At 42.8% G+C, this 13,927-nt stretch overlaps 2 protein-coding genes across 9 annotated transcripts in view; both read right to left on the reverse strand.

The window, feature by feature from the left end:
- Window positions 1–4,429: 4,429 nt before the first annotated feature.
- tmem170a (transmembrane protein 170A) lies at window positions 4,430–11,484 on the reverse strand. The gene is made up of 3 exons (XM_038301143.1): window positions 11,291–11,484; window positions 5,977–6,147; window positions 4,430–5,839 (listed from the first exon to the last, which is right to left on the reverse strand). Exons 1-3 carry the CDS (start codon window positions 11,403–11,405, stop codon window positions 5,709–5,711), a joined length of 417 nt encoding a protein of 138 aa, XP_038157071.1. The 5' UTR covers window positions 11,406–11,484; the 3' UTR covers window positions 4,430–5,708.
- Window positions 11,485–13,362: 1,878 nt separating this feature from the next.
- ppp6r3 (protein phosphatase 6, regulatory subunit 3) overlaps window positions 13,363–13,927 on the reverse strand; it is a 31,424-nt gene continuing 30,859 nt past the window's right edge. For all 8 annotated transcript variants that reach the window (XR_005282145.1, XR_005282144.1, XM_038301125.1 and 5 more), the window contains one exon: window positions 13,363–13,738. Coding sequence is in view for 6 of the 8 variants with exons in the window: in XM_038301125.1 (XP_038157053.1) it covers window positions 13,687–13,738 (52 nt within the window). In the remaining 2 variants the exon portion in view is untranslated. The remainder of the gene's footprint in view (window positions 13,739–13,927) is intronic.

The raw sequence follows: 13,927 nt of genomic DNA on the forward strand, positions 1-13,927 counted from the left end.
GAAATGTGATCAAAGTGTTTGATTCAGGTGGAAGTTTGCACCTCAGTATGGATCCTTCTGGGAGAAACAGAAGAAATCTGGACCTGGTATTAAATCTGATCCGTCAAACACAGACTAAACGACTGATCGTTCCTTCATGCGTCAGAAAGAAAGCTGGACTATTATCCATTCAGACACACCCAGAACATCTGCTACTGATTAACCATCAACAGTAAAGGTTTCACTTTCCCACTAAACCTCTGCTTGAATCCACCTCCACAGCTGCTGGATGAAAACATCTGTCACCAGATGTTCCACATAACGTGGTTCTGTTGGCCCGGATGGCTCCACTGGGTCCACGGTAGTGTTAATACACCTGAGATTAAACTCCCCCCATCAGCAGACATGTTCCACCATAACGAGCTGGAATGGACCTTGTTCCAATAAACTGGTAATAATTAACTAAAGATAAAAACATAGACTTTAGTGACGAGGTGCCGATATCAGCTTTGCAGGCTCGATTTTTATCCCTATAGAAATATTTTATTAACTAATGCATAAAGGGATGAAAAAATGATGTCTAATTTAACTTTTTTCAGCTTTTCTTCCTGTGTCTGCTGTTACAGCCTCTGTCCTGAAGGTGGCAGCAGAGGAACACTTGTTGCACCTGCAGCTGAAGATCAAATGCTCTGATGTCTAGCAGGTTTTTTCTGGATTCTTCTATCTGGTTTTAGCTCCTTCACGCTGTGGTTTGCTGGAGAGTAGCTAAAACTCACCGCCTGCAGATTTTATTTCATTCACAGATCTGCGGAAAGATTAACTTTCTTCACTAAACCAGCGGCTGGATTTTATTTTTGCAAAGTTTGGTTGGGTTCCTTTCATATTAGGGCCACACATAAAGAGAAAAAATATTTTTGCCATGACGAGATTAAACTCGAGATTAAACATTAAACTCAACATTTCGAGAATAAAGTTGAAATGTCATGTTGAGTTTAATCTCGACGTGTCGACAATAAAGTTGAAATTAGTTCAAGAGAGCCAACCGCTGCACAGGTTACATGCACAGAATCCAGAATCAAACATGCCTTGTGTAGATGATTTGGTCAAATTGTACTTTCTGTGATGATTATACAGTTATACAGTTGCAGCACGTCAAAGACTACCTTCACTCTTAAAACGCAGACTGCAGCTGTGGAGCGCGGTTGCTCTTTTCTCCAAACTTTGGAATGTCGAGATTAAAGTCGCCACGATATATCAACTTTATTCCTGAAATGGCGAGTTTTAAGTCGACACGTCGAGATTAATCTCGTCATGGCAAAAATATTTTTTCTCTTCATGTGTGGCCCTAATACTCCGTCGTACTAATACTCCGTCGTAGTCGTACTTTCATGACAGCAGAGACCATCATTTTCAGTCTGGACTGCGGAGAAGGTCGCAGGACAAAACTGGAAGCTTTAGATGCAACTGTTTAGTTTAGTTAGTTTAGACTGTAACCTGATCTGGGTCATTTTCATCAGATGGAACCACTTTGCTTTAGTCTGGGGTTTAACAGATCCAAATCAGATAGAAGTCATCTGTCTAATCCTAAAGATGATGAGATGTTTTGAAGCCGTAGAAACAGATATTCCCATGATGGTTCGACGCTGCAGTAGATCAGACAGTTGATCCAGATGCTGCTGGCTGCGTCCTTACTAGAACTATAGAAAGTAGATCAGACAGCTGATCCAGATGCTGCTGCCTGCGTCCTCACTAGAACTATAGAAAGTAGATCAGACAGCTGATCCAGACGCTGCTGCCTGCGTCCTCACTAGAACTATAGAAAGTAGATCAGACAGCTGATCCAGATGTTGCTGCCTGCGTCCTCACTAGAACTATAGAAAGTAGATCAGACAGCTGATCCAGACGCTGCTGCCTGCGTCCTCACTAGAACTATAGAAAGTAGATCAGACAGCTGATCCAGATGCTGCTGCCTGCGTCCTCACTAGAACTATAGAAAGTAGATCAGACAGCTGATCCAGACGCTGCTGCCTGCGTCCTCACTAGAGCTATAGAAAGTAGATCAGACAGCTGATCCAGACGCTGCTGCCTGCGTCCTCACTAGAGCTATAGAAAGTAGATCAGACAGCTGATCCAGACGCTGCTGCCTGCGTCCTCACTAGAGCTATAGAAAGTAGATCAGACAGCTGATCCAGACGTTGCTGCCTGCGTCCTCACTAGAACTATAGAAAGTAGATCAGACAGCTGATCCAGATGCTGCTGCCTGCGTCCTCACTAGAGCTATAGAAAGTAGATCAGACAGCTGATCCAGACGCTGCTGCCTGCGTCCTCACTAGAGCTATAGAAAGTAGATCAGACAGCTGATCCAGACGTTGCTGCCTGCGTCCTTACTAGAACTATAGAAAGTAGATCAGACAGCTGATCCAGACGTTGCTGCCTGCGTCCTCACTAGAGCTATAGAAAGTAGATCAGACAGCTGATCCAGACGTTGCTGCCTGCGTCCTCACTAGAGCTATAGAAAGTAGATCAGACAGCTGATCCAGACGCTGCTGCCTGCGTCCTCACTAGAGCTATAGAAAGTAGATCAGACAGCTGATCCAGACGTTGCTGCCTGCGTCCTTACTAGAACTATAGAAAGTAGATCAGACAGCTGATCCAGACGTTGCTGCCTGCGTCCTCACTAGAGCTATAGAAAGTAGATCAGACAGCTGATCCAGACGCTGCTGCCTGCGTCCTCACTAGAGCTATAGAAAGTAGATCAGACAGCTGATCCAGATGCTGCTGCCTGCGTCCTCACTAGAGCTATAGAAAGTAGATCAGACAGCTGATCCAGACGCTGCTGCCTGCGTCCTCACTAGAGCTATAGAAAGTAGATCAGACAGCTGATCCAGAGGCTGCTGCATGCGTCCTTACTAGAACTATAGAAAGTAGATCAGACAGCTGATCCAGACGTTGCTGCCTGCGTCCTCACTAGAGCTATAGAAAGTAGATCAGACAGCTGATCCAGACGCTGCTGCCTGCGTCCTCAATAGAACTATAGAAAGTAGATCAGACAGCTGATCCAGACGTTTCTGCCTGCGTCCTCAATAGAACTATAGAAAGTAGATCAGACAGCTGATCCAGACGCTGCTGCCTGCGTCCTCACTAGAGCTATAGAAAGTAGATCAGACAGCTGATCCAGATGCTGCTGCCTGCGTCCTCACTAGAACTATAGAAAGTAGATCAGACAGCTGATCCAGACGCTGCTGCCTGCGTCCTCACTAGAGCTATAGAAAGTAGATCAGACAGCTGATCCAGACGCTGCTGCCTGCGTCCTCACTAGAACCATAGAAAGTAGATCACATCAGCTGATCAGACAGCTGATCCAGACGTTGCTGCCTGCGTCCTCAATAGAACTATAGAAAGTAGATCAGACAGCTGATCCAGACGCTGCGTCCTCACTAGAACTATAGAGAATAGATCAGACAGCTGATCCAGACGCTGCGTCCTCACTAGAACTATAGAAAGTAGATCAGACAGCTGATCCAGACGCTGCTGCCTGCTTCCTCACTAGAGCTATAGAAAGTAGATCAGACAGCTGATCCAGACGCTGCTGCCTGCGTCCTCACTAGAACTATAGAAAGTAGATCAGACAGCTGATCCAGACGCTGCTGCCTGCGTCCTCACTAGAACTATAGAAAGTAGATCAGAAAGCTGATCCAGACGCTGCTGCCTGCGTCCTCACTAGAGCTATAGAAAGTAGATCAGACAGCTGATCCAGACGCTGCTGCCTGCGTCCTCACTAGAACCATAGAAAGTAGATCACATCAGCTGATCAGACAGCTGATCCAGACGTTGCTGCCTGCGTCCTCAATAGAACTATAGAAAGTAGATCAGACAGCTGATCCAGACGCTGCTGCCTGCGTCCTCACTAGAACTATAGAAAGTAGATCAGACAGCTGATCCAGACGCTGCTGCCTGCGTCCTCACTAGAACTATAGAAAGTAGATCAGACAGCTGATCCAGACGCTGCCGCCTGCGTCCTCACTAGAGCTATAGAAAGTAGATCAGACAGCTGATCCAGACGCTGCGTCCTCACTAGAGCTATAGAAAGTAGATCAGACAGCTGATCCAGACGCTGCCACCTTTTAGTTCTTTTGCTCCATTAGTTTGGAGAGAAAAAAAAATCCCAGAAAACTAAATTAGTTGGATTAAATCCAGATTAGGAAGCTGTTTAAAGTTCAATTCAGTTTAAAAAGACTTTATTTGATCTGAAGTGAAATTAAATATCTTATAACTTCCATTTTCCACATAAAGAAATCCATTGTTTTACAGAAATGGTTTAACGATTAAATGACTGCAGGAAAACATGACGCATCTGTGTAAAAAACTCTCACTGATGGCAGCGGCTTATTTAAAGGTGATCCAGGTCACCTTTAGGACACGGTGGGACCAAGTCTCATTAAAACAGGACTCGTTTTAAAACAACCAGTTTATTCATCGCTTCACAGACATTAAATAAAAACAACTTAATAAATACATAAAAAACTAAAGCAGGCATCTTTATGTCAGGAAGAAAAGGAATTCATAACCTGACAGAGAAGAAGGTGGATTATTAATTCATTTAATCTGATAAACAGGTGGGGGTTAGGACGGCAGAGGAAGCAAAATATACACAGAAAAATAGAATCTGCAGAAAAATAGAGACATTTAGATCTTTGTCAAAAAACATGAAAATGTACAATCCATCTGAAAGCTCAAAGATATGAAACAGTCTGTAAGGAAGGGCGGGGCATGGGGCGGGGCCTCACTGTAGACCTGCTGAGCAGCAGAACAGAACCATCCAGAACCAAACAGGTCTAAGAGGGCGCCAGGAAGCGGGTTTAACCTCAGAACACTGAAGAACCCAGAGTGACGTCCCACAAAGCTGCTCATCACCTGAACGTCCATCAGGACGGCGAGCTCGCCGCCGGCTCTATCTTCACGCAATCAGCCTGATCTTCATCGGCTGAATGCAGATCAGGATCGGCCCCAGCAGATGGAGGGCCTGACCCTATCCACGGAGCGTCGCCGTCTTCAGAAAAGTGGATCCGATAAACGTTGGTCTGAGCAGGAATCAGCTTCTGGCCTCAGCTTCCAATACTGTAGGAACAAACTTCGTTACCGTGGCAGCAAGCCCAGCTCAAAGGCAAAGCAGCCGATGAAGGGCTGTGGTCACATCCAGCCGTCAGGCGCTGTGATCTGAGGAGGAGCGAGCCGGCAGGATAAAGAGCTGCTGCTTCGGGCTCCAGATGTTTAACAACTTTAGAAACGGAAAAAAAGGAAATAAGGCCTCAAGAGATAAAGCAGGAGTTTTGCATCCGAACGTCACATTTTGGTTTAACAGTGCAGCAGCCTGTCACACACACCCACACACACGCATGCACGCAGCCAGCCCCTGAGGGAGTGAGTGTCCCCCTCCTGCAGAGCCGCCACCCTCTCCCTCCCACACCCTGCATAGCAGACTGCTGCTGATCCCGTCGCAGCGTTTCCTTCTTCAAACCAACTTATGAGAAAACAGTGGAGCAGAAAGTTAAAGATCACAAAGTCTTCCAGGGCTCTGGAACGCCCGGCATGTTAAGACCACAACGAAATGACATCATAGCCCAGAGCTGGATTTGGTCTTTGGGTTCCACAGCCGTCCATCTTGCTTCCATCTTCTGCTGGGAAACCGGAGCAGCGACGGGAGGAGCGAAGCGACGAGCCCAGCGCTGCTAAAGGGTGGCGAGTATCCTGAGAAACGAGATGATGACGACACAAAAGGACTGTCCCACTCCAAAAACAAACGCTTCGAAGGACATCATCGTCTTTCCTGCCGCTTTGTACACCCCGGCGATGGCGGCACCTGAAGGAGCGAAGAACAGACACATGATTTGGTTAGGAGGAAAGATGGCGCCAGGGGAAAGAAATGACAGCAAACCCATAAACAGGCCCCGCCTGGTGAGGCCCAATCAAAAACACACATTCAGATGGAAAACTTACTGGTGAGAACCCCCCCGCACACTGGTCCCAGAACTCCCATCAGGAGGATGGCGATGGGCATGAACCTGGCGATCTTATGCTGCCGCAGCGTGGCGAGGGAGATCAGGGCGGCAGGCAGGTGGAAGATGACAGAGGACACCGCCGCCCACAGGAACATGCCGTACCACATCTCTGGAAGATAAAACAACAGGCGGTGACTTCCATCACGCCGCTCCACAGGCGCCGCATGCATCACATCTAAGACTGAAACTATTCATCAGATTAATGAAATAATCACCCGCTAACTCAGTAATCCATTAATCGTTAACTGGAGAATAGAGACGGTAGAACACGCCTTCAGCTGACACAGCGACCCACTGAGAGCAGCAATTATAAAAAGATTGCAAAAATAAGTATAAATATTTTGCCTCCAAGATAAAAGAACGTTTCATCGATCAATCTGATCCATCATTTACCATCTGATCATTAATGGATTCACTGTAAAAATAGTCAACAGATTCATTCATTAGCAAAATAATTGTTAGTTGCAGCACTAATCACATTACCGTCAGGCCAGCATACCCCGTGCCAATACCCATTTATCCCCGTATATGCCTTTAGTTTTGTATGAAAAATAGACTTTAAACTAAACTAAAAACTACTTAAGGTGAGATCTCCATATGCTTCAAAAAACACCTTAAAGGAATAGTACACCCAAAACATGATTAGCCTTCATTTTCTACTCACCCCCATGCTGAACAACACTCTGGAGTACTTTTTTGATATCTCAAATGCATCTGGAGATCTGGGAGGCTTCTTGCTGTCTGCTGACATTCAAATAATGGAGGTCTATGGCGCCCGAGACAGAAAGGTCCATAAAAGTCCACAAAAAACGTGTCAATATTCCTCCATACTGCTCATCCAATGTATTCCAAGTGTCCTGAGTGGGTAGCGTCCATAATTTACCCGAAACGAAGTCATTTAGAATGTTTTTAGAGCATAAACAGTAGTGTATAGGATTTCCTGAAAGCGCGCACATGCGCGATCACGACGCTACGGAAGCTGGCAGACCAAACCAGATGAAAGCGCGCATTCAGCTCGGCAAAGAACTCATGCTCTTCCTCAACACTGAAGTCCTCAGACATTTTTCTTTCGTTGTTTCTTTCTTTGCACAGGTAAACGGCACATTTCTTCTTCTACGCTTGCATTATTGGCAGAGCAGACGCTGAATGCGCACTTTCATCTGGTTTGGTCTGCCGGCTTCCGTAGCGTCGTGATCGCGCAGGTGCGCGCTTTCAGGAAATCCTATACACTACTGTTTATGCTCTAAAAACATCCTAAATGACTTCGTTTCGAGTAAATTATGGATGCTAACCACTCAGGACACTTGGAATACATTGGACGAGCAGTATGGAGGAATATTGACACGTTTTTTGTGGACTTTTATGGACCTTTCTGTCTCGGTCACCATAGACCTCCATTATTTGAATGTCAGCAGACAGCAAGAAGCCTCCCAGATCTCCAGATGCATTTGAGATATCAAAAAAGTACTCCAGAGTGTTGTTCAGCATGGGGGTGAGTAGAAAATGAAGACTATTCATGTTTTGGGTGTACTATTCCTTTACAGTAAGTCATTTAATTGTTTGTTTGTACATGATTAAAGGAAGACACCCCCCCACCATGGACTGTTCTCCCTGCTGCCCTCTGGAAAGAGGCTTCACAGCATTCAATGCAGGACCAGCAGGTTCTGCAACAGCTTCTTCCCCACCGCCATCAGACTGATGAACTGTTCAAATACTAACCAAGCCAAAAATCGGAACTCTACATCAAACTGATATCATCATATTTGCACTACATGGCGAATCTTTAAATCCCCCTGTGTTTCTACTGCATTTTGCAGCATATTTATTTATTTTCCACTGTACTGAACCTTCCACTGTAAAGTAAAGGGTATACAAGGGATCAAAAATGCTAACTCGCCCTATAAAGGGTTTAACTGGTTTCCTTCTCTCCGACAAGGTTTACATTCTAACCTCTGTTGCATTTTGTAAATGGAAATGTTCATTTCACTGCTAAGCTGCTCATTCACTGTTAAAAAGTTGTATTCATAGAAATTTTGTTTTGTATACACTCTGTATATAAAATGACAATAAAATATGTCTACGTCTAATAAAAGCAACTCCAAACAATAAAATGCATCAAAATTCTAACTTGATATCACAAAGGACATCATAGCATTTAATGAAAACAAAGACCATCGTCCCACAGGAGGCCTGACAGGAAGTCACGGATGAAATAAAACTTAAAAATGACGTGAAAAATCAAACCAGTGGGAAGTACAAAGAGGTTCTACCGGCTTTAATTAAATCCTCATCCTCCACTAACTGATTGCAAAACGTTGCTACATGATCTCTGGCACCAGGAGGAGCCACTGGACCTGCTGAGGGCGGGACAACAGGGCTGAGGATTTTTATAGAGTAGGCAGCAATCCTTGGTTTCAGGGATGTACGATGTTAGCTTTTCCAAAAGGCTTAAACTTTATTTACTTTGGAGTAAAGGCCTGGTTCTCCTCCTGCAGCAGTAAGTCGCAGATATTTTGGATTTCTGCCCAATATTAAAGCGTGGTCTGCGCTATGTTATTCCACGCCACAACGCCAGAGGGCCAATCAGGAACTAGCTGTGGGTCTAGATACGGCCGAGGCGGTGTTTGTCCGACAACGGAGGGACATGAGGGCCAAAACGAGCGGGGATCCAGGTGGAAAAAGGGTCCCAGCGTTTTCGCTTTTCTAGCTGCTCCATCTTCAGTCGTTTTCCACAATGGCGGTCAGACAAACAAAACTAGGCAGTAAGGAAACAAACAGGAAATAGGCATAGTGTAGAGCGGATGGAGATCTGACCAATCAGAGGCCTCCTGTCTGCCGTCACCTACACTTTTGGAGAGGAGCAGCAGAGTGTCTGCGGCGGGGGGCGGGGCATATCTGCATTACCTGCGACACACGCAGACGACCTGGTTTCTGAGTATAAATCAGGCTCAACTGTAACATTTACAGAATTAAAGGAGAATTCCGGTTATTAACACTTTTAGCCCATTTTCTGTAGTGTCCAGGATGAAATCGAATGATCGACACCAAAATTTTGACAATTGGTCCTGTCTCTGCTTTTTGGCTCATTTAGAATCCACCCCTGGCTGCTTTAGAATGGCTTCCATAGTGCATGTCCGATAATGTCTTTAAAACAACCTTAAACGTTCTTTTTTTAAAATATGCTACTCACCGTGTCGTCAGCGCTGTTCAATGACGTTCCAAAAAAAGTTTCGTAAAGAAAAACGTTCCTGTAGTGTTTTATTTAGCATTTTGTAAATCCCATTGAGTTCTGTTGGAATAGTCAATATTCCGCTGCCACCGGAAACGGAAATGGGGCCTGTTTACACAGTTGTAGTCTTTTCGCTTCACTCTGTGTACTCCGACGTCGAGAATAAAGAATCCACCTTTCTTATTCCATTTTCAGAGTTTAGAGACGTTAGCACCTCGACGTCGGAGTACACAGAGTGAAGCGAAAAGACTACAACTGTGTAAACAGGCCCCATTTCCGTTTCCGGTGGCAGGGGAATATTGACTATTCCAACAGAACTCAATGGGATTTACAAAATGCTAAATAAAACACTACAGGAACGTTTTTTCTTCACGAAACTTTTTTTGGAACGTCATTGAACAGCGCTGACGACCCGGTGAGTAGCATATTTAAAAAAAAGAACGTTTAAGGTTGTTTTAAGGACATTATCGGACATGCACAATGGAAGCCATTCTGAAGCAGCCAGGGGTGGATTCTAAATGAGCCAAAAAGCAGAGACAGGACCAATTGTCAAAATTTTGGTGTCGATCATTCGATTTCATCCTGGACACTACAGAAAATGGGCTTAAAGTGTTAAAAACCGGAATTCTCCTTTAAGTCCTTCACAACGAGCACTAGTAACTGAAATGTTTTGTAATTTACCTAATACCCAGAGAGTGGTAATGTTTTGTACATAAAAGAGCTCACACTATATTGTTCTGTGTATCTGTGTGTATGTTATATATAGAAGTTGTATAGTTTTGTGTATACTTCTGTATTTGGCTTCATTGTTACACAGCTTTGATTTAATATCTGTTAAAATTGTTAAGAACCCAGGAAGAATAGCTACTGCTTTGACTCAGTACATAAATAATTTTAATACCATCAACAAGTATCCATGACTCACTCACTCAAACTCTCTCTCTCTCTATATATATATAAATATAAATAACACGTCAACAGGCTGCAGCCATGTCCCAAATGCCTCGTTTTTCAGCCACTTCTGTTGTAATTTGCATTTTCCCATTCTCTAGCTTTTTCTCCGCTTCGAGCTTCTTTTCCGGACGACTGGAAGCAGTTCAATGCAAATGCATTGCGATATATCTGAAGAGATCTTTTTTTTATTTCTTTTTTAAATAAAGCATTTTAAATACCACAATAATCACATTTCATGGATTTTAATGCTAATTAACGCCTTTATTTAAATAACAATAATTTAATCATTTTTAATGACCCGCAGAACCCCTGAAACTCTAGGTATGCTGGTCTGACAGTGGGTATGCTGGTCTGACGGTGGGTATGCTGGTCTGACAGAACTCATTTGGAATTTGGAGATGTAGAGGAAGCATGATTTCAGCTTTTCAAATATTAATCAGCTGCCCTCAGTTTCACAAACACAACTTGCAATGGTTGCTATGGTAACGATAACCAACACCCCACCAAAAAAAATATATCAGTAAAATCTTCCCAGCATCCAGGACCAGAGGAGAAAAAAAAAAAAGAATCTGATGAGGAAAAACTCTGATCGTTTAAGAAGAATATCGGAATTAAAGCAGCAGAGCAACTTTAACAAGCAGTCATTTCTACACATTTCATTTTTTACACCTTTTATCTGACCTTCACTAAAACAACCAAGTTTAAAACCAAAACAGAATATTATTATGACTTTAGCTAAACAGATGTGATGAAGCAGCCATGACTGAAGTTCATCCAGCCTTTCACTGATGCACACTCTGCTAACAGCTTCTGGATTTTCACCATTTTCACACTCAGAGGAAAAAAGAAGTTACAGGAAACAGAAAGTTAGCCTAGCTAACGACGCTGTCGCCCTGAGGCTAACATGTAGCCCCTCCCACTTTAAAGTCGGTATAATTTTAGAGACCTCTATGAGGGAAATGTCATCGGTGAAACGGGGAACTTTATCGGGCTACAGTCTGTAAACACCGCCTGGGTGGCTAGCTAGCTAGTTAGCTAGTTAGCCAGCTAGCAGCTAAGCGGGGGTTACCTGAGAAGTCGCTGAGGGAGGTGTCGTTCCCTCGCAGGGTGCTGTTTTTCCTCGGGACTAAATTCAAGCCGAGGATCTGCTGAGCGAAGCCTATCTCATTGTACCTATCCTGCATATTTCACATCGGGATAAATGCATAAGTGAACATGACGAAAGACGCGTTATCATTACGACTCAACGTAGGAGGTGACGTAACAGCCGCAGCAGGAAGTACAGTTAAGCAGTCCGAAATATTGATGGTTACTCCGTTTTTCACTAATTCATTCATTTATTGATAAAACGTTACTTTGTTCAATAAATGTTTAGTTTGGAGCTAAATATTTAGCTCCAAACTTATTTTTTTTTAGCTTCAAGTAAGACATTTATTTAACAAACTAAATATTTAGTCTGATAAACATTTAGCTCCAAACTGAATATTTTGTTTGTTAAATAAATATTTAGCTGCAAGTAAAATATTTATTTAGCAAAGTAAATATTTAGTTTGGAGCTAAATATTTATTTAACAAACTAAATATTTAGCTCCAAACTAAATATTTAACAGAGTAAGATTTTTTATAAAAGAATGAAAGACCTAGTGAAAAAAATGACTTATAAAAAAAATAAACAAATTTTTTCCCTCTTAAAACTCACTAAATAAGCAAATAGTGCTCCTAATTTTTGACTGCTTAACTTTACATACGGCACCCCATACAAATCCTGGCCCCCAGGTTTCAAAATAAAAGCACACCCCCTGCTAAACCCTCTCATTTCAAAATAAAAGCGCAACCTCCCGTTCAAACCTCGTAATTCCTGTGTTAATATTTAACCTTCTTAAAGCTTTTAGGCAGCTTACACGCAGAGATCTGTTGATAAATTAAATCCGAGTGAAAAACAACCAAACTAGATGTTTGGTTTTATTGTTGAAAACTGAATCCTGATCAGCATTAGAGAAACTATTCCTGTTTGATCCCTGAGAAAACAGACAGGATTAAATCTGCCCTCTTTACTCACCGCATCGTACCAGGATGCTCACTATAGTCCATAATGTTCACTTTATGAACTAAAGTAATTATTCTTTAGACAACCGTTAGTTTCATTTAGGCTCATTTTCATTATAGCCTGTTGGTATTTAAAAAAAAACAAAAAAAAACAATCAAAATAATCAGTTTCATCCAGACAATTTCTTTGTAGTTGGACTCTGTGCTGCCCCAACTTGTTGCTCACCACAAACCAAAATAATTTATGAAGATGATTGAAAGTTAAATGTAGAAAAATTTTCCTTCAATAGGGTAGAGCAGTAAGGCTTCTGTCCTTAACATTTTTTCCTGCATTACTTTTATACTTTGTCGTTTAAAACAGTAAGATTTATACTTCTACTGGAGTAATTAACATTAATACTTTTGAAAGCTCTTTTTATGAATAACTAGTTCTTTAACCAGTCCACCTTCTTTATCGGCTTCTGTCATTTGCTCTGATGCCGTTACTCAGGGAAACAGGCAGATCTGCAGCTTCTGATCTTAGCTTCCTCTATTAGTCCGCTCTCCATTAATACTCCACTTCTTCCATGATGCTAATAGTTTGATTTGCTTCTGTTTCCTCTGAAAGCTCCAATCAGCTCCCTGGTTTCATTCAGACACTCAGATGAGAAGCTTGATCTGCCTCAGAGCTAAACCAACACCAGACCTTCTGCTTTTATAAAGTAGCGCTAAACATATTCCAGCCTCGTCTTTCTTCAGCTGAGAATCAAATTCTGCTGCTGAAAATGAAGGAAGCGTAGATTGAAGCAGCACTGCTTGTCAGCTGGCTGAAACAAGTTGGCAGATCAGGTTAAACTCCAGGTACTAAAGTGCGAAGCTCCCAGTTACCAGATGTTTTGGTTCTAATCATCCAAACTAACAGCTAATCGTGCTGTGAGAACATTTTAAAAACCTCTCACCTTGAATGCAGCTCACTGGAAAGAGTAATCTTTAGCCACAGAAAAAAAAGGCATTCTGATTTTATAATAGAAGAAAAAAAAATGCTCACACTGGCAGAACGCCTGCAGAAACATCCCATCCTGCGGCTCCGTCTTATTCAGCATGTCTCAGTAAACCTTTTGTTTTCATAAAATATTTTATTCATACAATCATGTCTTTAACTATAGCAACATTACTATTTCATTTCGAGTGTCAAGATATCAGTCGCACATCACCTCATAGGAACAACGGTATATAAACAAATGCAGAAAAAAATTATTCTCTATGCGCCTGAGTCCATCTCTCGTTTTGCTTTTGGGATCATTCTGTACACCTGCTGGCCTTTCCATCAATAATGAGCCAATGGGAGTATTGCTGGTCCTGTTGGGACGTGTGATTGGTTCAGCTTTGAGTGCTGCCCTCTGCAGGGGGGAACGAGCTGGCCTTCAGTACACCGGGTCCTCACGCTGGGCCGTTTATGGCGTTCTCCGAGGAAACAGAATTCCTGTCCAGCCTAGAAAAGGAGCAGATCTACATTAGTTAGAGCTCAGCCTGGAACCAAAACAGACTTTATTAAATGTTCAAACATATCAAATCTCACTTTTATTGTAAGAAATTAAGGGATTTAATTGCAGGTAAAATTTAAAATAAATCCCGATTTTATCATTAAAAAAATTAGGGATTTTTTCCAGGCTAACAGGAC

Source organism: Cyprinodon tularosa, unplaced genomic scaffold (assembly GCF_016077235.1).
Source record: "Cyprinodon tularosa strain WSP-4 unplaced genomic scaffold, ASM1607723v1 ctg461, whole genome shotgun sequence".
NCBI classification, from domain to species: Eukaryota; Metazoa; Chordata; class Actinopteri; order Cyprinodontiformes; family Cyprinodontidae; genus Cyprinodon; species Cyprinodon tularosa.

What these genes read in the sequence shown, in the direction of transcription:
- tmem170a (XM_038301143.1), bottom strand. Translation starts at nt 11,405, where the DNA reads ATGCAGGATAGGTACAATGAGATAGGCTTCGCTCAGCAGATCCTCGGC. An exon ending in CTCCCTCAGCGACTTCTCAG is followed by an intron (nt 6,148 to 11,290) that starts GTAACCCCCGCT and finishes TTTATCTTCCAG; the next exon opens with AGATGTGGTACGGCATGTTC. An exon ending in GTGCGGGGGGGTTCTCACCA is followed by an intron (nt 5,840 to 5,976) that starts GTAAGTTTTCCA and finishes TCGCTCCTTCAG; the next exon opens with GTGCCGCCATCGCCGGGGTG.